The 22,211-nt window shown below is 50.9% G+C and overlaps 1 protein-coding gene, 1 long non-coding RNA gene and 1 other non-coding gene across 4 annotated transcripts in view; 2 read left to right on the top strand and 1 right to left on the bottom strand.

Moving 5' to 3' along the window:
• LOC141371931 (uncharacterized) overlaps positions 1 to 13,486 on the top strand; it is a 23,158-nt gene extending 9,672 nt beyond the window's left edge. The window contains exons 2-3 of the long non-coding RNA XR_012377281.1: positions 5,006 to 5,804; positions 11,638 to 13,486. This is a non-coding gene — a long non-coding RNA (uncharacterized lncRNA). The remainder of the gene's footprint in view (positions 1 to 5,005; positions 5,805 to 11,637) is intronic.
• Positions 4,972 to 22,211, bottom strand: AKAP8 (A-kinase anchoring protein 8). 2 transcript variants are annotated; one of them, XM_025864789.2, is made up of 14 exons: positions 22,072 to 22,211; positions 19,575 to 19,613; positions 18,109 to 18,141; positions 17,367 to 17,643; positions 16,442 to 16,931; positions 15,815 to 15,944; positions 15,589 to 15,635; positions 14,454 to 14,487; positions 12,446 to 12,533; positions 10,050 to 10,191; positions 9,673 to 9,766; positions 9,087 to 9,217; positions 7,850 to 7,945; positions 4,972 to 5,687 (listed from the first exon to the last, which is right to left on the bottom strand). In XM_025864789.2, exons 1-14 carry the CDS (start codon positions 22,088 to 22,090, stop codon positions 5,247 to 5,249), a joined length of 2,061 nt encoding a protein of 686 aa, XP_025720574.1. In that variant the 5' UTR covers positions 22,091 to 22,211; the 3' UTR covers positions 4,972 to 5,246. The 2 variants fall into 2 exon arrangements, with proteins under 2 accessions (XP_025720574.1, XP_025720573.1); XM_025864788.2 differs by lacking the exon at positions 22,072 to 22,211 and adding an exon at positions 21,467 to 21,816.
• Positions 10,541 to 10,684, top strand: LOC112817642 (U4 spliceosomal RNA). The gene has a single exon (XR_012377283.1). It is a non-coding gene; the product is annotated as a U4 spliceosomal RNA (small nuclear RNA).

Genomic DNA, 22,211 nt, shown 5'->3' with positions numbered 1-22,211 from the left:
TGGGTGGCTCAGTTGGTTAAGCGGCTGCCTTCAGCTCAGGTCATGATCCTGCAGGCCTGGGATTAAGCCCCACATCTGGGCTCCCTGCTCAGTGGGGAGTCTGCTTCTCCCTCTGCTCCTCTCCCCGTTTTCTCTCTCTCTCTCTCATTCTCATGTGCACACGCACACAAATTAAATAAGTAATTAATTAAAATCTTAAAAAAAACCCCACCCTATTTACAATAGCATCAAAGAATAAAATACTTAGGAATAAATTTAACCAAAGAAAGGTAGAGGGAGGCTAGGTGGCTCAGTCAGTCTGGAAGGCATAGTCAATTAAGCGTCCAAATCTGCCTTCGGCTCAGGTCATGATCCTGGAGTCCTGGGATCGAGCCCTGCATTGGGGCTCCCTGCTCCGCGGGAAGCCTGCTTCTCCCTCTCCCTCTGCTGCTCTCTCTCTCTCTGTCTGTCAAATAAATAAAATATGTATATTTTTTTAAAAAGGTAGAAGTTATACACTGAGAACTACTAAACACTACTTACAGAAATTAAAGTAGATCTAAATAGGTGGAAAACATCAGTGCTCATGAATTGGAAAACTTACTAGCATAGATGGCAGTATTCCCCAAAGGGATCTATAGATTCAAGGTAATTCGTATCAGAATACAGCTGGCTTCTTTGTAGAAATTGATAAGGTGACTCTTAAATGAATATAGAAACTCAAGGGACCCAGAATAACCACAACAATCTTGAAAAAGAGGAAGAAAGTTGGAGGATTCACAGTTCCTGATTCCAAATCATCATACAAAGCTCCAGTGTGATACTAGCATAAGGATAGATATATAGAATAATAGAATCAAATTGAGTGGCCAGAAATAAGCCCATGTAACTATAGTCAACTGACCTTTGACAAGCGTGCCAAGACCGTTCAGCAGAAAGAATGGTGTCTTTAACAAACGGTACTGGGACAACCGGATATTCACATGGAATACAATGAAGCTGGACCCTTATGTCACACCATACACAAAAATTAACGCAAAATGGATCGTAGACCTAAATGCAACAGCTAAAACCATAAAACTTTTTTTTTTTAATTTTATTTATTTGTTTGACAGAGCACAAGCAGGGGGAGTGGCAGGCAGAGAGAGAGGGAGAAGCAGGCTCCCCATGGAGCAGGGAGCCCGACGCGGGGCTCGATCCCAGGACCCTGGGATCATGACCTGAGCTGAAGGCAGACGCTTAACTGACTGAGCCACCCAGGCGCCCCTAAAACCATAGAACTCTTAGAAGAAAATGTAGGGGTGCATCCTAGTGGCCTTAGATTTGGCAATGATTTCTTACATTAGATGCCCTTAAGTGTCTGCCTTCAGCTCAGGTCATAATCCCAGGGTCCTGGGATCAAGCCCCGCATCAGGCTTTCTGCCCAGCAGGGAGTCTTCTCCCTCTCCCTCTGCTGCTCCCCCTGCTTGTGCTCTCTCTCTGTCAAATAAATAAAATCTTAAAAAAAAAAAAGATACCAAAAGTACAAGCAACAAAAGAAAAAATATATATAAATTGAACTTAATGAGAAAGAAAACAACTTTTGTATCCAAGGACACTACTAAGAGAATGAAGAGTCCAGAATGGAAAAAAAAATATCTGCAAATCATATCTGATAGGTGTCTAGTATCCAGAATATATAAAGAACTCCTACAATTTAACAAAAAGACAACTCAATTAAAAAATAAGCGAAGAGGAGCCCATGGGTGGCTCTGTCCGTTAAGCGTCCCACTCTTAAATTCAGCTCAGGTCATGATTTCAGGGTCCTGGGATCAAGCTCTGTGTCAGGCTCCACGCTGGGTGTGGAGCCTGCTTGGGATTCTCTTTCTCCTTTCCCTCTGCCCCTCCCCATTAGGCGCACTCTCTCTCTCTCTCTCTCTCTCAAAAAAAAAAAAAAAAAAAAAAACAGCCAAAGAACTTGAATAGACATTTCTCCAAACGTAGCCAACAAGCACATGAAGGAATGTCCACCATCAGGAGTCATCAGGGAAACGTAAAACTACAATGAGATACCACTTCACACCTGCTAGGATGGCCGGAACTGGGAAAAAAAAATGGAAGTCTCAGTAAGGATGTGAAAAAATTGGAACTCTTGTACATTTCTGATGGCAATGCAAAACGGTGCAGCTATCGTAGGGGAAAAAATGTGGTGGTTCCTCGAAAAATTAACCATAGAATTACCATGTGACGTAATTCCACTCCTAGGTGTGTATATCCCAAAGAATTAAAAACGGGTACTCAGAGACTTGTTCAAGAATGTTCCTAGCAGGCACCTGGGTGGCTCAGTTGGTTAGGCGGCTGCCTTCGGCTCAGGTCATGATCCTGGAGTCCCGGGATCGAGTCCCGCATCGGGCTCCCTGCTCGGCGGGGAGTCTGCTTCTCCCTCTGACCCTCCCCCCTCTCATGTGTTCTCTCTCCCTCATTCTCTTTCAAATAAATAAATAAAATCTTAAAAAAGAAAAAAGAATGTTCCTAGCAGCATTATTCACAATAGTCAAAACGTGGGAACTCGAATATCTCTTACTGGATGACTGGATGAACAGATGGGGTATATACACATGCAGTGGAGTAGTATTCAGCCATAAAATAGAATGATGTATGGATTCAGGCTCCAGCATGGAGGAACCTCAAAAACATGCTTTGTGAAAGAAGCCATAGTGAAAAGGTTACGTATTGTATGGCTCCCTGAACATGAAACACATCCAGACCAAATAAATCCAGAAATGGAAAGCAGATCACTGGTCGTCAGGGGATGGGGGAAGGAGGAATGGGGTTAGTGCCAGTGGGGAGGCTGTTTCCTTTAAGGGCAAGGAAAATGTCTGGGAATGAATTGTAGGTACAGGTTGTACAACACTGTGAGTGTACCCGACGTCACCGCATTGTCCGTTTTAAAATGGCTAATGGAGGGGCGCCTGGCTGGCTCAGTCCCTGAAGCACGGGACTCTTGACCTTGGGGTTGTCAGTCCAATCCCCACTTTGGGTGTAGAGATTACTTAAAAGCTTTAAAAAATTAAAAAAATAAAGTGGTGAACGGCTCATTTTGTTACGTGAATTTTACCTCTAAAGAAAAAAATGTTGGGGCGCCTGGGTGGCTCAGTCGTTAGGCATCTGCCTTCGGCTCGGGTCACGATCCCAGGGTCCTGGGATCGAGTCCTGCGTCAGGCTCCCTGCTCAGCGGGAAGCATGCTTCTCCCTCTCCCCGCCGCCCCCCCCCCGCTTGTGTTCCCTCTCTCGCTGTCTCTGTCAAATAAAATCTTAAAAATAAAAATCTTTTAGTTATTTGAGAGAGCACAAGCAAGGGAAGCGGCAGAGGGAGAGGGAGCAGACTCCCCACTGAGCAGGGAGCCCCCTGGGATCATGACCTGAGCTGAAGGCAGACGCTTAACCCACTGAGCCACCCAGGTGCCCCACCCCACAAACCTTTTTAAAATAAAGGTGCTGTATATAAAGTTCATGGCCACTGGTGTCTCACAGATCTGTGTATTAATTTGGGCTATCTTTGATAGATGACCCTAAAAGTTACTGAACCTTCCCCTCTGGTTTCTCCTCTGCAAGTGGGACATGACCGAAGTGAGACAGTTTGCAGTTTACTCCTGTCCCCTCAGGAGACAGAAGGGCATCCCTTTGTGCAAGCCAAGGAGTTACGCCCATCTTGGGGAACGAGGGCCTGGTTTAAGCCAAGTTGAGAAGTAAAATGATTCGTGTCCTTTCACATTGGGTGAGGGGGAAGAACCGCCCTGAAATTTAGATCGGTTTAAGGACAGGCCTTGGATTACATTTACAAGAGAGACAAACCAGAGCAGTTTCATAGTTCTGTTATCCTTTTTGAGACTACTGATGTTCAATGCCACCAGCCTTTTTGCCTCAAGAGAAGAGACTTCAAAGGGCACGCACGACCAGGGACTAAGGCACATCTGTGTAACAGCAGTGACGACGGGCGCCAACAATTCAGAGACACCACTTTCTTGCTTACTGAGCAATTTATTGGTTTCTAATTCTTATATTGACTTTTCATAAATATTCATCTCACATCTCTAATAAAGGTCCTTGAGAGCAGGGCCCATCTCTTACTTTGATCATGAATTAGCACCTGGTACACAGTAGATGCTTATCGAGTCTTTTTACCATCTAGTAAATTCCCTCTGGCCAATGCTTCCCCCAGTGAGACTGTTCAAGGGTTTGCAGGGAAAATAGACCCAAGAGTATCATTTCAAGAGGGAAGTTATCTTCCACTTCTTTGGATTATATGGAAGCGTAACTGTTGCTTGCTACCCTTTAACACACGCTAGCTCTCCTTTCCCACAGGTTTAGAAACCTCCAAAGGAATATTCATCTGAAATGTGTTTATTTCACTATATTCATTTCTTACAGATAGCATCTATCTATAGCACTTTATATATCTTCCATTCATGGGAGTGACACCAAGTTTGTTTGTTTTTTTTTAAATATATATTTAAGGAGTAACTCAATTCAAAGGAGAAACAAAAACAAAAAACCCTGAAGTAACAGAGGTGGAACACAAATGAGGTTTAAAAAGAAAAAAGACAAACACAAAAAACCTCCAAACTATAAAGGTGATTCACCAAAGACTGAAGATTGGGAAAGTAATGCCCTAGGCAAAATGTCCTCATTCTTGAGGGGCCAGTGGGAGGGCGTCCAAGGGTGCAGGCCTATCAGATTCATGAGGCCTTGGAGCACAGTCCACAGATGTGACAGAACCAACGTCATGTTCACAAGATTCTGCTACATCTTGTGAGGATCACACACCATACGCAGTGTGCTACCAAAGCAGGTCAAAAACCAAAGCCAATTCTTAAAAAAAAAAAAAAAAAAAAAAAAATCCTGTTATAAAGCAAGATATATCCCAGTATTAAGCTGCTCTCAGAAAAAGAAAATAAAATAAAAAGGGCATTCAGCCAGTTGCTGTATTTAACAAGCAAAATATCATCAAAATCTAATTAGCCAACTTTTATTATTCCACCTGCAGTGTAGAGATCTCACAGACACTTGGGGGAATGTACAACTTCTGCAGCCTGCGAGCCAAGGCAGAAAGCCATACAACTCTAGAAGACAAGCCCACGAGGTACACTTTGTTGAAGCAAATGGCTGGGTCTCTTCACCAAAGTTTCCAGCATGTTCCAGTCACACACACCCTAGTTCTGCTTACAAACAAAAGGAGAAAAAGAGCAATGCGTTATGAAACCCATCCCTTGCAACAGGGAGGAGGGTCATTCTGTGGGAAGGACATCTTTGGGTTCTGCATCAGTCTGTTCTGCTTTGGCTTCGGTGATAGCCGGGGCCAGGGCTGAGACCCTGACAGTGCCTTCTGCCTCTGCTGCAGCCGCTTGCACTTCCCCTCCGGCCTCCGCTTCGGTGCTGCCCTTCTCCGAGGCCACGCCACCCGGTGTCTCCACTTCCAGTGGCTGTTCAGAGTGGGGACCGCGAGTGGCCTCAGCCGCGTCCACAGGGTCTTCCCCTTCGGCCAGCGCGTCACTGCCTTCCAGAGCCGGCGCTCCTTCCCCATCTACCGCTCTCACTGCTGCCGTAATGACCTCGGCCAACACCTCCGCGGCCACCTCCTCCGGTGACTCCTCCTTCTCCTCACCTCCTAAATTGTCATCCCCTTCGATTTCTGGATCGACAGCTTCGCTGGTGAAAGGGTCTTCACCCTGGCCAAGAAGAGCAACATGTCAGTGCAGAGGGGAGACTGTAGGGGGCCCAGGTTGCCGGGAATCCATGTTTTTAGGCTGAACAGCCAACAAGAGGAACACTTCCCACTACAGCAGGTGAGTGCATCCCACGGGTGCTCGGCACCTTCAGATTCAGAAAAGGTTCTCAGAAAAGCCTCATCGCAACCATTTTTGCACCTTTTGTCTTTCAGCTTTTATTGTCTTACTTAGTTAGCTAGGACCTAGAGCAGAATGGGGAAAACAGAATCAGGGGCTATTCTTGTTTTTAATACTAGTAATTTTGGTATTCGCAGTGGGTTTCTGAAAGATGTACTTCTCTCCCCTCATTCAGAGGCTTTTATTTTAGAATGAAGTATTTATAAATATTATTTATCTTAAAGATTTTTAATTATTTATTTGAGAAAGAGAGAGAGGGACGCCTGGGTGGCTTACTCGATTAAGAGTCTGCTTCGGCTCAGGTCATGATCCCTGCTCAGTGGGGAGCCTGCTTCTCCCCCTGCTGCAGCTCCCCCTGCCTGTGCTCTCTCCCTCTTTCTCTCTTGACAAATAAATAATATAATCTTAAAAAAGCGAGAGCGAGAGAGCGTGCATGGAGAGGAGAGGCAGAGGGAGAAGCAGACTCCCTGCCAAACAGGGAGCCCAATGCGGAACTCAATCTCAGGACCCTGGGATCATGACCTGAGTCGAAGGCAGACGCTTAAGCGACTGAGCCACCCAGGCGCCCCGATTTACAAATATTTAATACAGCTGCCCCCGTCTTGAACTTTTTATTCAAGCGCATGATAGTGAAGAAAAGTTCAAAAAGACCTAGGATTTCTTAACCCAATTGAAACAAAAAAGCCTCGTAACAGGAAGTTAAGACTATTTTAAATTTTAGTTTCATTTAAGCACACAGCCCTGGTTATAAGGGTGCCCCATTTTGCAGATAAGGAAAGGAGACTCAGCAAGTTGCCCAAGGCCACACAACTGTTGAACACCAGTCAGGATGGAATCCAAGTCTGACTCTCAGAAGCCAAACTTAGGCTAAAAACTGTCTCTGGTTTAGAAAATGTAAACATTATCATCAGCAGATTAAGAAATAGGTTTTTTTTTTTTTTAAGATTTTATTTATTTATTTGACAGAGAGAGACAGCGAGAGCAGGAACACAAGCAGGGGGAGTGGGAGAGGGAGAAGCAGGCTTCCCGCTGAGCAGGGAGCCCGATGTGGGACTCGATCCCAGGATCCTGGGATCATGACCTGAGCCGAAGGCAGACGCTTAACGACTGAGCCACCCAGGCACCCAAGAAATAGGTTTTAAAATACAGTATTTAGTGGGCACTTGGCTGGCTCAGTCAGGGGAGCGCACGACTCTTGATCTCAGGGTCATGAGATCGAGCCCCACGTTAGGTGTAGAGATTACTTAAGATAAAAAAAAAAAATCTTTAAAATAAAAAAATAAAAACAAAAACACTGACCAGTCACGGTTCTTAAATTGGTTATTTAGAGTCTATGCCTTTAAATGGCTGGCCGGAACCATCAAGTACTGAAGGGTTTAGTAACTGAGAGGTGGGCAAACAGGTCCTCATAGTCGGGCTGTGCTGGCGCTTAACTATGCGCGCGCCCCATGTGGAAGTCTGGGGCTGAGTGTTTAGCAAGTGGGGCTTCCCAAGGAGGAACCAGGGGCTCTCCCAGCTGGACTTCTCTCCGGGGTGCCCTCTTTGGGACTCTCTATTACTCTGCTCCTATCATTAAGACTCAGTAGCTGCTGTACCGCCAGCTCCTCCTCCCCCTCACATTCCTGGCTCATGGCTACTGGTCTCTGCCAGCAAAACCTCTTTTTGGCTTCTTTCCTGGACAACCATTATCTAACCTGGATTTCCCTGTAAGCACCTCAGCATCACTTGCTCAGTATTTTGTGGGTATCTGAGGTTTCTCATGGTGAGCTCGCACCAGCACACAGACCAATCAAGCAGGACCATGTCCCAGAGCCCGGGTGAGCAGGGAGGCGCAGGAAACCCACCCCGATACATTCCTGCACCCCGTCCATTCTTCTTAAGACTCAGAAATGCTAAATACTGCACTCTGCATGCAACTCCACACTCGCAGAGTTCATCTTGCATTCCAGAACCTTTTCCCGTCTGCTGCACTCCTAAGCACAAACCTTGAGGTATTTTTCCAGCATCTTCACTATGTGTCTGTTGTTCAAAACACTCTTAGCCACATGGAGACTGGTCTTCTTGAACTGTTCAGCAGCCAACTGCAAAGGGAACCAAAGGGACTTTTATACATGGGGTGCACAGAGGAGCAAGAACACAAACTATCCAGGCTCCACTGAGTTGCCCTGGGATCAGCCCAAGACAGAACAAGGACTACCAGCTCTCTCCACTAGGCAAATCCCCAAATGCCAGACTCCAATAAGGAGAGAAAGAAGGCCCTGGAGGGAAAGCAGAACTGAGACCCTGAGGCAGTGTATGAAAGTCTGATGAAAGATAAAAAGCACAGGCATGCCACGGACGTCCGGGTCCCGTGTGCATGAGCAAGGATGGAACAAGAACACTTACAGACAGACCACGGGTGCTATGTGGGCTCAGTATGGCAGAAGGGCAAGTTTTTTCTTTTCGGTTTTCGGAGTTATAGTGACCTTACAAGTAAATTCAGCAGCAGAAGGAGGAATGCTACAACCATTTGGATCTTTTAGAGCTTGACCCATTCAAACAATAATCCCTTGTTGGTATAGTGCTCTTCGGATGATCTTTCATAAGCTAGCAGATGCGTGGGCAGGACTAAGGACAGGCACTGAATCAGGACGCAGCAAGCGAGCCTATGGGCCAAATGCGGCCACGCCCATGCTTTCTATCTGGACTCTGCTGCCTCTGCCCACCGGCAGCGGCCTTGAGGTGGTAGAGACCCAGTGGCCTGCAAAGCCAAAAACGTTTATGATTTGACCCTTTATAAAAAAAAAAAAAAAAAAAATCTGCCAATACCCTGAGCTACACATTTAGCCTTGGGTCCCATCAGCTAATTAGGACCAAATCAGTTCTTAACTCTGGGTCCCCAGGCCACTGTGTTCTGAATGGCCCTCAGCCTCCACTCCCAGAAAATCCAGTTTGTCAGCAACTGGGAAACTTACCGGTGTGGTTTGCCAAGGAACATTCTCAGCCAGGAGAATTTCAGCTACTCTACTTAAGTCAACCCTAAGCAACGTGTTTTTTCACATTTTAGTAGAAACTGGGATCCCTTCTACAACCCATTGATGAAATCACGGACTCGGTGGACTCTGTCAAGAGCTTCTAAAGATGCTAGCATTCCCCACAAGACACAGAAGGCTCGAAGGCTCTAAGCCCCAGTGCTGGCCACCTGCAGGTGCTCGCCCGGCCCGGCCCGAGGAGGGGACTCACCCTGCGGTTGTGATTGTGGTCCACCGAGTGCAGGTGCCGCTGGAGGAGCTGATGCTGTGCGGGGATCAGCATGTCACAAGCCAGACAGTGAGCGGCCTCTATCTTCTTGAAAAAGTGCTCCTGGCCAATCCCTGTAGACACAACCCAAGGCTGGCGTGATCTGGGGCAGCAGGCAAGGGATGCTCTCCTCCTGTCCCCCCAACAGGGCCCCAATTTTCTGCCGGTAGTCCCGCAGGACCAGGTTAAGACAGAACCTGTGGGGGCCATCACCTGCCCTCCAGCAGGAGTGTGCAGACAGAAGCACCTCTACACCTGGGGATCTGACTCATCCACTCTTTTCATCCTTCTGGTCATTTCTCTTCAAACAAGGGAGGAAAAAACACCAGAAGGCTTCCTATCAGTCCAATATGCTGCCAGCAGAGCTGTGACATTCATGAGGCCACACTCATGGGCTTCTTTCCACGGCCAGGCAGCCTGCCTGAGGGTCTTCCTGTCCCATTCTCAGTAGCCCTGCGCTGGGCTGGCTTTGCACCCAGCCGCACGCCTTGGCAGCACGTGGAGTAGGTGCCCCAAGATCACAACTCACCTTTGAAAGGATCTGGCTTGGGTTTCGTGCTTTCCTTCTCCATCAACTCCTGACGCCGCTTCTCAATTTTCTTGTTCCTGTTTACGATGTACTCCTAGAGAAGATGGCACCGAATGAAGCGAGGACAGCGTGGTAAGTGTGCCTACCGCTCAGCTGCCCCAAGGAAGGGAAGACGGCTCTCCGAGCAGCTCTGTGGGCGGAACTCATGGGGACTGCAATGGCCGGAGCGCTCGGCTCTCCCTCTGACCTAGGACTTGTTCGCTGTTACTCTGCAAAGTCCAGGCCTCTTATTTCCCTTCCCTGTCCCTTCTCTGTGAGGGATCCAATTCCTGCACGACCATCAGGAAACACTGTGATTGAGGCCGAGGGTGCTTTACCTGGAGGAACTCCACCGTTTTGTCAGGGAGTTTGGTACTGATAAACCTCAGTGTCTCTTTGTGAAACTTGCTTTGTAGATGCTTCTGGATTTCTTCATCTTCAAAGCTACGAAACTTGCACACAGAACAAGCGAACTGAATCCTGGAAAAGGAAGACGGAAAGAACGATGACATAGGAATAACGAGCTCATCTCTGGTTGGAACAGAAAGGGAAACACGAAGCAATTTCTGTAACAAGACTTCTGACTTTGAGTGGGGCATCAGAGTAGCAGGTGCCCCAGGTCTCCCCATCCTGAGAACGGGGGTGCAATCTTGAAAGTGTTTTAGGAAAATGATTCATGCACCATACCAGTCTTTTTGGCCGAAAGGCCCACAAGAGAACACCCTAAGGTGGAGACTTTCCAAACTGTGGACTCCCTAAAGGCCCCCAGACCACTGCTCTGGGGGGGGCGTAGCACCTAACTCTATAACTTCTTTCTGTAGCCACCACCAGCTTTGCGCAGTGGCAGTATCGTAGCCAATGAGGTTTATCCGAGGCGCGATTATTGCTAATTGAAAACTTTCTGTAGCCACCAAAATAACACATGGGAGCCTCATTTTAATGTGAGGGAGAAATTCCTGAAGACCTTCCACAATCTTTTTTTTTTTTTTAAGATTTTTTTAATTTATCTGACAGAGACACAGCGAGAGAGGGAACACAAACAGGGGGAGTGGGGAAGGGAGAAGCAGGCTTCCCACGGAGTGGGGAGCCCGATGTGGGGCTCGATCCCAGGACTCTGGGATCATGACCTGAGCCGAAGGCAGACGCTTAACGACTGAGCCACCCAGGCGCCCCAACCTTCCACAATCTAAAACTCACAAAACCCAAGGTCAATTTTCACATGGGACTCAACATTAAGACCCGTCATAACAAATTCTATGGCTAAAAACTGATGTCTTTGTTGCATACTTTCAAAAACCTCATAAATGCAATCATGGTGTAAGGCAAGGGGAGAGCAGCCCACAGAGCCTTATGCCCCGAGTGGGGCGCTGCTTCCCTCGGCTCTGCCCAGGAGGCTTTGGTGTATCTGGGCTAACGGCATAGGTCCTGTGACACTCAGGATTCCTCATCTACCAACTCAGACTTCTGCCAGCTCCCAATGCCTGGCTTCTGATCTCTGGACAAGGCACCACAAAACACCTGCTTTTGCATATACCCTCGACAAAGAAGTGAAAAGAAAAAGCTCTGGGGCCCTATATGTATGAATGGGTATCGGGAAGCTATCAAAGAAATGTGGGGTTCGTGCTTCCTGCTGCATCTTTACCTCCCCTGTGACAATCTCTCCAGGTCTCTTTGAGGGCCCTCTGTCCCCAGGGTGGAGTCTAAAGACTCCTTCCGGAAAAAAGTCATCTCAGTTCTCCTGGGGCGTGAAAACAATCTGATCTAGCCATCCTGTATTCATCTGTTTGAAAACAAGCATTTTGATGAATTTCTGTTTAGCACCTGGAAGCTCCTACCTTCTAGTTCCTGGCTTTCTTGCTCCACTGTTGGCTCTTTTGCTAACGTTTCTTTTCTTTTTTTAAAGATTTTTATTTATTTATTTGACAGAGAGCGCGAGAGAGGAGGAGCAGTAGAAGGAGAGGGACAAGGAGGCTCTGCACCAAGCAGGGAGCCCGATGTGGGGCTCGGAACCCAGCACCCCGGGATCATGACCTGAGCCGAAGGCAGACGCCCAACCATCTGAGCCACCCAGGTGCCTTAGTTTCTTTTGCGTTTCTTTGCACAGAAAAAGCACCACCCCATTTGAGCCTTAAGAGCAGGGATTCCACCTTAAGTCAGAAGGAAAGCCTGTGTGTAGAGAAAAACCACATGTGGTCAAGGCCTGAGCAACCAAGGGCTCCTGTGGCCACCAGTGGTTTACATTTCTAGTTAGCAGTCACCTGATCACTGGAAAGACAGAGAGGCACATGGTGTAGTCACACCAACATCCTTTGCACTTTTGCAATTCTTTTTCTATTTAGAGACAAAATTTGTAAGGTAACATCCATGCATGTATAATTGCCATGCTGAACTCTAGAGGGGATCTGGGTTTGGGTAAGGCACCCGAAGCACCTTCTTAGCAGCTCTGCCGAATGAAGTTCACTTGTCTGGGCTGACAGATCCAAGCCAGGGACAAGGAAGCTCCCCACAGGGGAGGAGAGCAAGAGAGCCCCCTGCTGGACACATGCGGGCCACGGAGCCCCACTGGCAAGAACAGATGCCATCTGTGTTTCCCAGGTTTTGTCTCCTCACGACCTGACTCGCATTTCCTGACAGACTCCAGAGGCAGATCAAACCAGGCTGCTTCTGCACAGTGGAGTGAAAACGGATGAGCTCTGGAGAACCCTGACACCTCCCACCTTGCCTGCCTCCTCACCTGTCAGCTGCTCGGTCTCGCATCCGGTCTCTCCTCCTTTGCTTTTCTCTTCTCTTCTTTACTTCATCATCCTCATCGTCCTTCTCCCCTGCAACAGAGAAGTTCCTTCGAGATGCCCTGAGGAGCCCGCAGAGGAGCTGAGCACCAGGGCCTTGATGGGGGGCCACAGCTTGGCCACCACACCCCGTACCCGCCGCTGCCTCCACACGGCAGGGTCAGGACACCCTGAGGCACCAACAGTCGGTCAAAGGCTCCCCCAACAGGGATGGGCCTTGGATGAGAACCCTTGGGAGTTCCCAGGGCGTCACCTTACTCCCCCCCACGGCCGGATAAGGCTGGGATGGGCCAGGGACGCAGCCCGCCCGTCCCGCTCACACCGTGGCCCACCTGCTCTCTGTCCTTTCCTACCCTGCTTTTCCAATCCAGTGCCCTACCATTGGGTCTTCTCCCAAAGTCACTTAAGGAGAGAGAGAAGCAGTTCTTCCCAGATAAAGAGGCAGCAGCTGGAAGGCCTCAGAAAATAAAGCAAGCCACTCTACCGCCCTCCGTCCCACCTCCGGGTGGACCATGACGACTGTCCGTCAGCCTCCTCTGAACTAGGGCCTCAGCAGGTCTGACAGTCCTTGCTGGCCCAAACTCTATCTTCCACTCACAAAAACCGTCCATCTAGGGTCTTCCCAGGGCTACGAGGGAAGCAGTCCTAGAAACAAAAGTGGGAAGAGACCAACTGGTCCTCCGTCGCCCCCTGGGGCCAGCGCAGGAGCTCCTCCGAGAGCCGTGCAGCCCAGCGTCCCAGCGTGAGGCCAGACACTGAGGAAAGGTTGGATAAGCATCTGAACTGTAACCCCTACCCCTGATGCCAGTCACGAGACTGTCCCACGAAGATGGCGACCGGCGTGCGCTGCTCAGAAGCCTCTCAAAAGGGCGTGTGGGGTTTTTGGCAAGAGGTCACTGCCTGAAACTATTACTGCTGTTTAATAGCAAAGTCATCCCGGGTAGGCAGCAGGACCTGTGCGCAATAAACATGTCACCTTTGCTTTAGCATTTGCCCTGCTGCACGAGCTGCTAAATGCTCTGTGTGGTCCCAAGCTACAGGCATAACTGCTTCGGTATTGAGGTGGGAGGACCTCGGCGGGGTGGCTGAACACAAGGGAGAAGGAGCATCTAAGCCAGGGGCCTGCAGATTTACGGGGGCAGAGCCACAAAGGAGTCGGCCTGTGATTCTTGGGGAAGACCAGCTACGGACAGACCCATGGGAACAGGCAAAGAAACAAATGGTTTTTGGGTGAGCTCAAGGCCACACTGTCTCAGGCTACTTCTCCATGGCCCCTCGAAAAGGTTTAATTTTGCTCTGCTCTTGCTGCTTACTTTGGACTCTTAGGTCCCCTGCAAGGGCACTGGTGAACCCTGTTGAGCAAGGATAGTCTCTGGAGGATCCCGGGCTTGGGTGTACCTGACAGGTCTCCCCTCCCCCCACCCCCAGCTCCCAACCAGGGCAGGTGTCTGAACTCCGTCCCACACAGCAGGGAGCACTGCCGCTGCCGGCATCCCCACCACAGAGGCCGAGGGCACAAGCCTGGGCTGGTAACCGAGGGAACTGTGAAAAGAAAGAAGCCCAGGAAAAGACAGTACAGGGACCTGCACTGGCCAGTAGGTAACAGAGAAGACGGGCTGAAGGGTACCTTTTCTTTTCTTTCTTGCATTTCTGAGACTCTCCCTTCCCTATCACTACAAGCTCTTGCAGACACTCAGAAATGAGGTGTTCCCCCCCCCCCCCCCCCCCCCCCCCCCCCCACCGAGGCCAACACACCTGTTTCCAGCAAGTGCCGGTCTAAGCACTGGAGTAAAGCCTCAAGGTGAGCACCATGGCCCACCCGGTGGCCGTGGCCCCTCTTCTGCCCTGAGCTATCAGTCCCTCCATCCAGGCCCCAGGCTTGCTCAGAAGCCCAGCCCGGCTGGGAGCTGAGCAGACACAGGAAAGCTCAAAAGGACACCAAGGAATGCCTACCTCTCTGCCTCCCAGGGTCGAAGAACTCGTCCTCCTGAAAAAGGGAACACACAAAGTCGGGACCATGAGGTGGAGTTTCCAGAACTCTCCACAAACAACCCAGTACCCTGCCACCACCTGGTCACAATGTGTCAGGACAAGTCCCAGGGCAGTGAGAAAGGCTGAGTGTGTCCTGTCACTGCTCCTGGTTGCCTCCTGAGATTCTGTAACGACCAATGTACTTTTTTATTAAAGTCACTGGCCCTTTCCCAATTCTTTCTACAGCTAAAGAATTGCCCTTGGCAAACGTGCACCTGCACAGTTCTGCAGGTGGGAGTGCCAACAGCCCATCCATCAGCTCTATGTCAAGAAATCCCGACCAGTATGATGCGATAAGGGGCTTTACCACATTCTCCAGCCATCTGTACATATTTACCAAAGGCTGTAACAAACCAGGCATGGATTAAAAACGACGCATCTAACTAAAAATCAGAACACAGCCCGTTTCTTAGGCATTGAGCTCAAGATTAAATAAGTCACCGGCAGAGACACAGAAGATACCCAGACTCAAGATCTAAGCAAATCAAATAGGGAGCGAGTGAGACCCTCCCCCTGACCCATCTGACTATCAGAAGCACTCGGTCGAAGCCTCCATACACCCAGGTCTCCAGGCCCTACCCCAGACATGGATCAGAATGTGCAGCGGCAGCAAAGGCTCACCACCTAGGTGCTCGTGCGTGGTCATGGGTCAGAGCTGGCCTTAAACGCCCGTCTCCTGTGACTGGCTGTAAGGGCTGAGTGACCAGGAGGCACCAGAGCACCAGCACAGAGCCGGCAGGACCGGAATCTTCAGTGCGTATTCGAAAGCCTCCGCCTACACAGCCCACTGCACTTGCCACGCGTGTGGCTATGCACATCACCGAGGACACGGGAATGGCTGGGGAGAGGGCTGGGGCTATTTTCAAGAAGGGAAGGATTGTCATGAGTGCAAAACTCTTAGAAAACTAGCTACAAGTCAGGCTACTAAATCCATTCGCAAAGCAGTCAAGTCTACCACAGAAGCTGCTCCTGCCTCTTTGAGAGAAAAGAGGCTAAAGTAAAGAACAAATCCCACACTAGAGAAACAAAGAAGGGTGACCAGTGAAGATGGACTTACACCCCTGAATTCTTCATCTCCTGACCGGAAGTCAGCAGCTCCATCATCTAGCAGACACAAAGAAGAGGGAAAGTCAGCCCCCTGGGAGTTGGCCCACTGTTTCACCCTCCCAGGCTCACTGTCCAGAGTGATGCGCTTGTCCTGACTGCAGTGGGGGCCGTGGGAGCGCGGGCAGGCAGAGCACCAAGCAGGAAACAGATTCATCTTACACCCACCCGGGGCCTACCGTTTTCGGAAAAATCTCCTTCGCTGTCAGCCCTGGCCAGTTTGGCATCCGGCTCCTCATAGATCTGCAACTGCTTCCGTTTCCTGCCCATGCCGTCTGGGCCACAGCGGTCAAACCCTCTCCGCCTGGGCTACAGACACAAGCACATCTGATATACCGCTTACCCGGACCACTTAAGACAGCCCAGAGAAACGAGAAGAGCGGAGAGATTGTAAGATCAGAGAACAGAAGCAGAAAAGATCTTTTCAGAAAATAAAGGGAAATGACATAGTTGAACCCTGCCCTCTCCCCCAATTTCATGCCGAGCAGAAGTCAGACACAAAAGGCCACATGTTACATGATTACATTTGTATGAAAGGTCTGGGAGAGGCAGCTCTACAAAGACACAAAGCAGATTAGCGCTTGCCAAGGCTGGAGGCGAGGTTGGGGGGTGACTGCTAATGGCAGAGGTTTGCGTCTTTTCCAGTTGGTGGAAATGTAAAATTAGATGGTGGTGAAGGCTGCACAATTCTGTACATTTTTACTAAAACTCGACTGTGCACTTAAAAATGAGATCTTACAGGATACAAATTTGTCTCTATTCAGCTGTTTGAAAAGAAGGCAGATTACAACTTCCCGAAGGCTTACCCGATCCCTTATCCGGGTCTGTGACCGGCCACATCCATAGGGCACTGAACTGTCATAACCACCAGCCCCCTGCATGCCCATCACACCGAAGTCAGGGGCCATGGACTGGGAGAACAGGGAAGGAGGCGGCCGGCTGGGGGAGGGGCCTCCCAGGCCCCGCCCACCCACATAGTTCAGCTCAGTCCAGGGAGCAGATAGGGGCTCGGAGGAGGCTGCAGGTGGCATGTAAGGGTCGCTGCGCATGAAGGTGCTGGGATTGCTCCGGTCTTGGAAGCGGCCCTGGCCCTGGCCCCGGCCCCGCATGAAGCCATCAAGGGAGCCCCGCTCACGGGCTGGGTCCCGGCAGTCGCTGTACTGACTGCTAAAGCCACCATTTCGGTCAGGCCCCAGGTCAAAGTCATAATCGTAGCTATAGCTGGGGCGATAGGGATGGTGCTCGGGGAGGCAAGACCTGGAGTCATAGGACTCAAACGGCTGGAAGCGGAAGGAGCTGCAAAGGAAGCATAACCGTCACTACAATCCGGGTATAAGCCCAAGTCTCCTGCAAAGCTGGCTTCCCTGCATTCAGAACAGCACACCACACCACCACATAGCCCTCCTCAATGCTCAGAAGGCACAACAGACAAACCCCCTTGAACGCTGTTGAATGAGGTACATGGAGCCCTTGGCCACAAGAACGAGAGGGTCTACAGGCACCTGATGCAGAAATGAGAAGTCTAGCGCTAGCACTGTTTAGCTAAGCCCCACCACCCCGGGCACCAACTAGTCCACTGCCTCTGCCCCAGTAACTGCCCGACTCATCTACTCCACACTCAGGAGGGAGCTGGGGAAAAGCCCTCCCTGGAAGAGGGGGTGCCCACTGCCATCTGCACAAAGCCGGGGCGTTGGGGGGGATCCCCAGGGAAGGGTTCAGGTCCATAATCACCTCTCCCGGTCCTGCATGCCCTCCCCACCGCCGCTGCTCCCGCCCCTGCCTCCTTCCTTGGACATCATGTCCAAACGCTGGTTGATCTTGGCAATGAGGGAGTCGGAATTGTCGGTGCACGGCTCTGGGCCATAAGAAGCCATGTGCACAGCAGGGCCCCCAGCTCCCAGGCCATCGCTGGCCTTGGTGGCCTCCCACGAGGTTGGGCCATAGCTGTAGGTCGCTCCTGTGGTGACGCTGGTGTTCTGGGCGCCATAATAATTGTAGTTTTCATAACCTGCCGTAGGGAGGAAGAGCCAAATCAGATCTCAGCAGCCACAAGGTCAGTCTATGGCAGCCACGTCTGGGGAGAAGCACCCACTACCCATACAGAAGGAAGAGTGTTAAGGAATCAAGTGTCGCTGGCATCACCCCACATCGTGCACATCACCTGCCAAAAGGCAGCAAAAGTAGGGCAGGTGCACAGCCTCAGCAGTGAGCCGCGGGCTTTCCGAGCCAGATCCAGAGCCAGAGGTGGCTGAGAGCCCACGAGTGGCAGTGGGGGCTGCTGCTCCAAGAACACAACCACAACCCCCGGCCTCCAGCCAGTTCTCCTTGAGAATGCCCGGACCTCCAAGCCTTCAGGAGAGCTAGGAGCACAGCTAGAATGGGAGATGGGGATGGGAGGTCCCTGTAACCCAGTGCTTCTGGGTGGCTGACCGGAGGAATGTCTTGCCCACCCACAGACACCCGGAGGGCCTACCTTGCCAGCTGGCCACACCGGTTCCATAGGCACCTTAGAGGGAACAAAAACACACAAAAGCTTTGTATACAGAATGAAGGTACCTGAGATAGCCCCTGCCAATCGTCACCTCCACCACCCGCAAGTCCAGGGCCACGGGCGGCTGTGGCAGTGCTGTGGGAGGCACCCCTGGTTGTCCATTAAGGCCAGGAATGGCTCGGGCCCACTAGCTGTAAAACTCATTTCCTATGGAGCACTCAGCTAAGCATAACCAACACTTCTCTAATAGACAAGCCTCATCTCCCCCAGCAGGAAAACAGAAAGGACGCTGCAGCATTCCCAGGAAGTGTTCAGCGTGGGCCACGAGCCAAGAGGCCAGATCCCCTGGCAGAGCCCTTCGAAAGTGCCAGTTCTCACCAGTAGCCAGAGCTCAGGCACCACTAGCACAGACAATGCATCAGTGGAAAATCATGTCCCTAACTCAAATGAACAAGGGGACATTATGTACCCTGGTGACATGGAAGGCCTCCTCCTGGAAAACTTGGTGATGGGTGAAAAAGTGACTCCACCACCCCCAATGGTGCTAAGGGCAAGTTCCAGGCTCAGAAAACAGAGCTTTCATCCCATCCCCTGGAACAAATGCTGGCAAAAAGCAGAAAACCTCACCACCAGGGAGGACATTCTGGTCCTTCAAACATACAGAGCATCGTGATCTAGATTCCAGAGCAGGGGCAGCAATCAGGCCCCCATGCCAAATCTAGCCCATTGCCTGTTTTTGTACGGCCAACAAGCTAAGAATGGGTTTTACTTTTTTAAATGGTTGGGAGATTAAAAAAAAAAAAATTTTATGACATGAAATGAATTCTTTGCGTCGTCCTTCATATACTTGTCAAAACTCACAGAACTGTGCAAGCAATGACTGTTAACTGTGGATCATAACTAACAACAGAGTATCAACATTGACTTGTTACTGACAATAAATGTATCTTACTAACGGAAAATATTAATAATAAGGGAAACTCCTGGGGTGAAAAGTAGAGGGGGCATATGGAATCCTGTACTATCTGCTCAATCCCCCCAAAAGTCTAAAACTATTAAAAAATAAAGTCTATCAATCATAAAAATCTTTCATCATACCCTTGGCTGTTTACTTAGAATAACCCAAATTCCTCAAATAAAGACTATCACATATGAAAGTTATATGGTATGCAAATTTCAGTGCCCTCAAGTAAATATCACCGGCACACAACCACATCTGTTTCTTAGTAAACATCTGTGACTTTTGCATTGCAGAGACTGTATAGCTCCCAAAGCCAAAAAAATTTTACTATGTAGCCCTTTACAGAATAGGTCTCCGGATCCCCCGGCTAGTCCCAGTCCTCTCGTCAGCCTCTCCAGGTCACAGTTCACCATCCCTAGGTTTGTTACGGTAGTACCTCAGATCACACCTGTGGGGGTGGAATCCGTGCCTCCCCATACGGTCTCACCTTGGGTGTTGGTGGGTCCAGCACTCCATGCCCCATAGCCTGTGAAGAGAAGAACTGTGAGTTAGGATCCTATTTGTCACACTAGACAACAGGTGCTTGTGAGATGTTCCGAGGAGTCAAAAGCGAGCCCCCTGAATGAGAGTTCGTGCCAGTCTCACAAGGCAGCAGAACCACAACAATGTCCCTCTAAAAGTCCTTCACAGTTGGTTGACTGCATTACCATACTCCACCTGCCTGAGGTCCAAGCAGGAAAGAGCTGGGGGGACTTGGCTTTGAGGGACCTTGGCCTAAAGTCTCAACCTACAACTCGGGAGAACACAGGACAAACCGACAGCTGGCCCAGTAGGAGGACACAGTGGTGTCTGCACCCCTGGGCAGTTTGGCTCACCAAGCAGCCTTAAGTCCCCCATAACCGAAAAACAAAATTCAGAATTTGGAGACGACAACAGTGTCTCTGTAGGCCTCATTTCTGTTTTGGACCCTCCAAAGCTCCCCTGGGCCTTCAAGTCCCAGGGCTTCAGCCTGGCCTAAGGTAGCCGGGTTGCACTCCTCTCTGTGGTGGCTTCCCTTGCCCCTGCGGACTCCCATGACAGCATGTCTGGGCCCACTTCATCTCTGCGTCCCTGGGACCTCAAAACAGAGCTGGGCACAGGCAGCTACCCACACCTGTCAACAATCCCCAACATTACAGAAATAGGAATACACCCTGTCTCTCTTACCAGAACCCAAGCCACTAGCTAAATGTCCAGTGTGTGCCAACGCACAACAGGCACCGAGCACAGGTTAGTGTCCCTGAATGCCATTTAGAGATGAGAGAGCTAACGCTTAAAGGTTAGGGGACTTGATCCAAAGACACGCTGCTGCTGTTTGCCCTCTGCAAGCTAGTCTCCCCAAGCCACACAGCCTACTATGTGTGTGAGGCAGAAAGACAGAGCAGCGATTCTATCAGCAAATGACCAAGTACAGGGCACTCATCTAAGTAGCATACGTTAATCACATAACCTCACAACGCCCCTTTAGGTGGGTAATATTTACCCTGTTGTACCCAGAGGCTCAAGTAGCTAGTTGTCACTTGCCCATGATCATGAAGCTGGAGAATGGAACTGGGACGTGAACTCAGATCTAGGTGCCTCCTACAGCCAGAGAACAGCTGTCAAGGCTCAGCAAGTCCTGAGAAATAACCCTAGGTGGCAAAGCTACAGAAGGATTCAGGGAGGCCCAACCATCTAAACCGAGCCTGAAGGGTTTTGGCAGAGAGGAAGTGAGGGGAATAAAACCTCTTCATGCTAAGGGTGTGCGTGGGGCAGGAATACTGTCTGAAAGATCTGGGGGGAAGTTGGCAAAGGACTGTGAGACCTGGTAAGACTGCAGAAAAGACCGGAAAAGGCCGGGTGCGGTACGCCAGGACCCTGGAGACACCCAAGCACACTGTGCACCTCAGGACCTCTGGCAATTCCTGCTGCTGTATCCCAACACTGCCACCTTTCAAGATCTGTGCCTTCTCCAGCTGTTACAGCCAAGATCAGACTGTTTGCTTCCCCAACCTCATATACTTGGATAAGGACTGCACTTGGTCAAGCCCTACCCCACGTATTCCAAAGTTCGACTGCTCCCTGCGGGCAAACTTGGCTTCCAGCACAGACTAAAAGCCTCCTAGGAATCTCTGATTCTGGACTCTGAGACCGGGTCTCTCGAGAAGATCCGTCCTGCCGCAGGCCCCCGAGGCCCAAGGGGCACACTCCCCTTTTCACAGCCCTCAGCCACCTCCACGCCCCCCCCGCGCACATCAGGTTTCCAACTTTGCGCAGAAAGACACCCAAACACCTGATCCCCAAGTCTTGTCCCTAGGCCAGCACGAATCATGCACAGGGCAGGAGCCCGCCGAGACTGACCCCTGCAGAGGCCGTGCTCAACACCACTGCGCTGCATGCCGAGGCTGGAGGTGAGAGGGCCGACCCCGCGCGGCCTGGACGGCTTCCGGGACCGGCGCAACGGACCACGTGCACCGCGCGCAGGCCCCCGCCAAGCGCCACAGCCCGGAGACAGGCAGCCGAACTCCCTCGGCCTCCAACCGCGGACCCCGGGCCCCACGAGCTCTCGCTGTGGCTCCGCCCCCGGGCGCCGCCATTTTGTGGTCTTCCGAAGGGGAAGGCGGGCCTCCGAGCGGCGGGGTCGACCGGCCCAGCCTCGCCGGGGCTGAGGGGCAGAAACGGCCAGGACAGCCCAAGGCGCCCCCCGAAGCCCGCCGCAGCGTCTGCCCGCCAAACCCCGCCCGCCTCCCCAAGCCTCGCAGGCCAATCCGCACGCAGCGCCCCGGGAGCGACGGCTCCGAGGTCCAATAAGCAGCGCGCACGCGCGCCCCTGCCTCTCCGCTGGGTCGGGTTGGAGTAACCGCACTCTGGCGTAGGCCCGGGCCCGCGGCCCTCTACGCAGCAGGGGCTGCGTTGCCCAGGCAGCGCCCGTCCGCCCCACCCCGCATTGAGCCACCCAAACGAACCTCCGTAGCCCTGTTCCATGTCTTCAGCTCGGCCCGCCAGCAGCCCCTTTTTCTAAGCTGCCACAGAACGCATGCGCTCAACACACCTTCCGTCGTCCGCTACTGGAAGACCAGGAGCATACGTCACTCTTTCCGCTCAC

This window comes from Callorhinus ursinus, unplaced genomic scaffold, assembly GCF_003265705.2.
Source record: "Callorhinus ursinus isolate GAN/ISIS: 27379988/994484 unplaced genomic scaffold, GSC_fseal_2.0 scaffold131, whole genome shotgun sequence".
NCBI classification, from domain to species: Eukaryota; Metazoa; Chordata; class Mammalia; order Carnivora; family Otariidae; genus Callorhinus; species Callorhinus ursinus.
Note: the sequence above shows the minus strand (reverse complement) of the source record. Positions and strands in the feature narration are given on the sequence as shown.

Excerpts from the sequence above, each read along its gene's own strand:
- AKAP8 (XM_025864788.2), bottom strand. The coding sequence starts at position 21,503 with ATGCAGCGCAGTGGTGTTGAGCACGGCCTCTGCAGGG. Across the intron at positions 16,932-17,366 it reads GGCATGCAGGACCGGGAGAG|CTCCTTCCGCTTCCAGCCGT; the intron begins GTGATTATGGAC and ends CTTCCTTTGCAG. Across the intron at positions 15,636-15,814 it reads AGGAGATTTTTCCGAAAACG|ATGATGGAGCTGCTGACTTC; the intron begins GTAGGCCCCGGG and ends TGTGTCTGCTAG.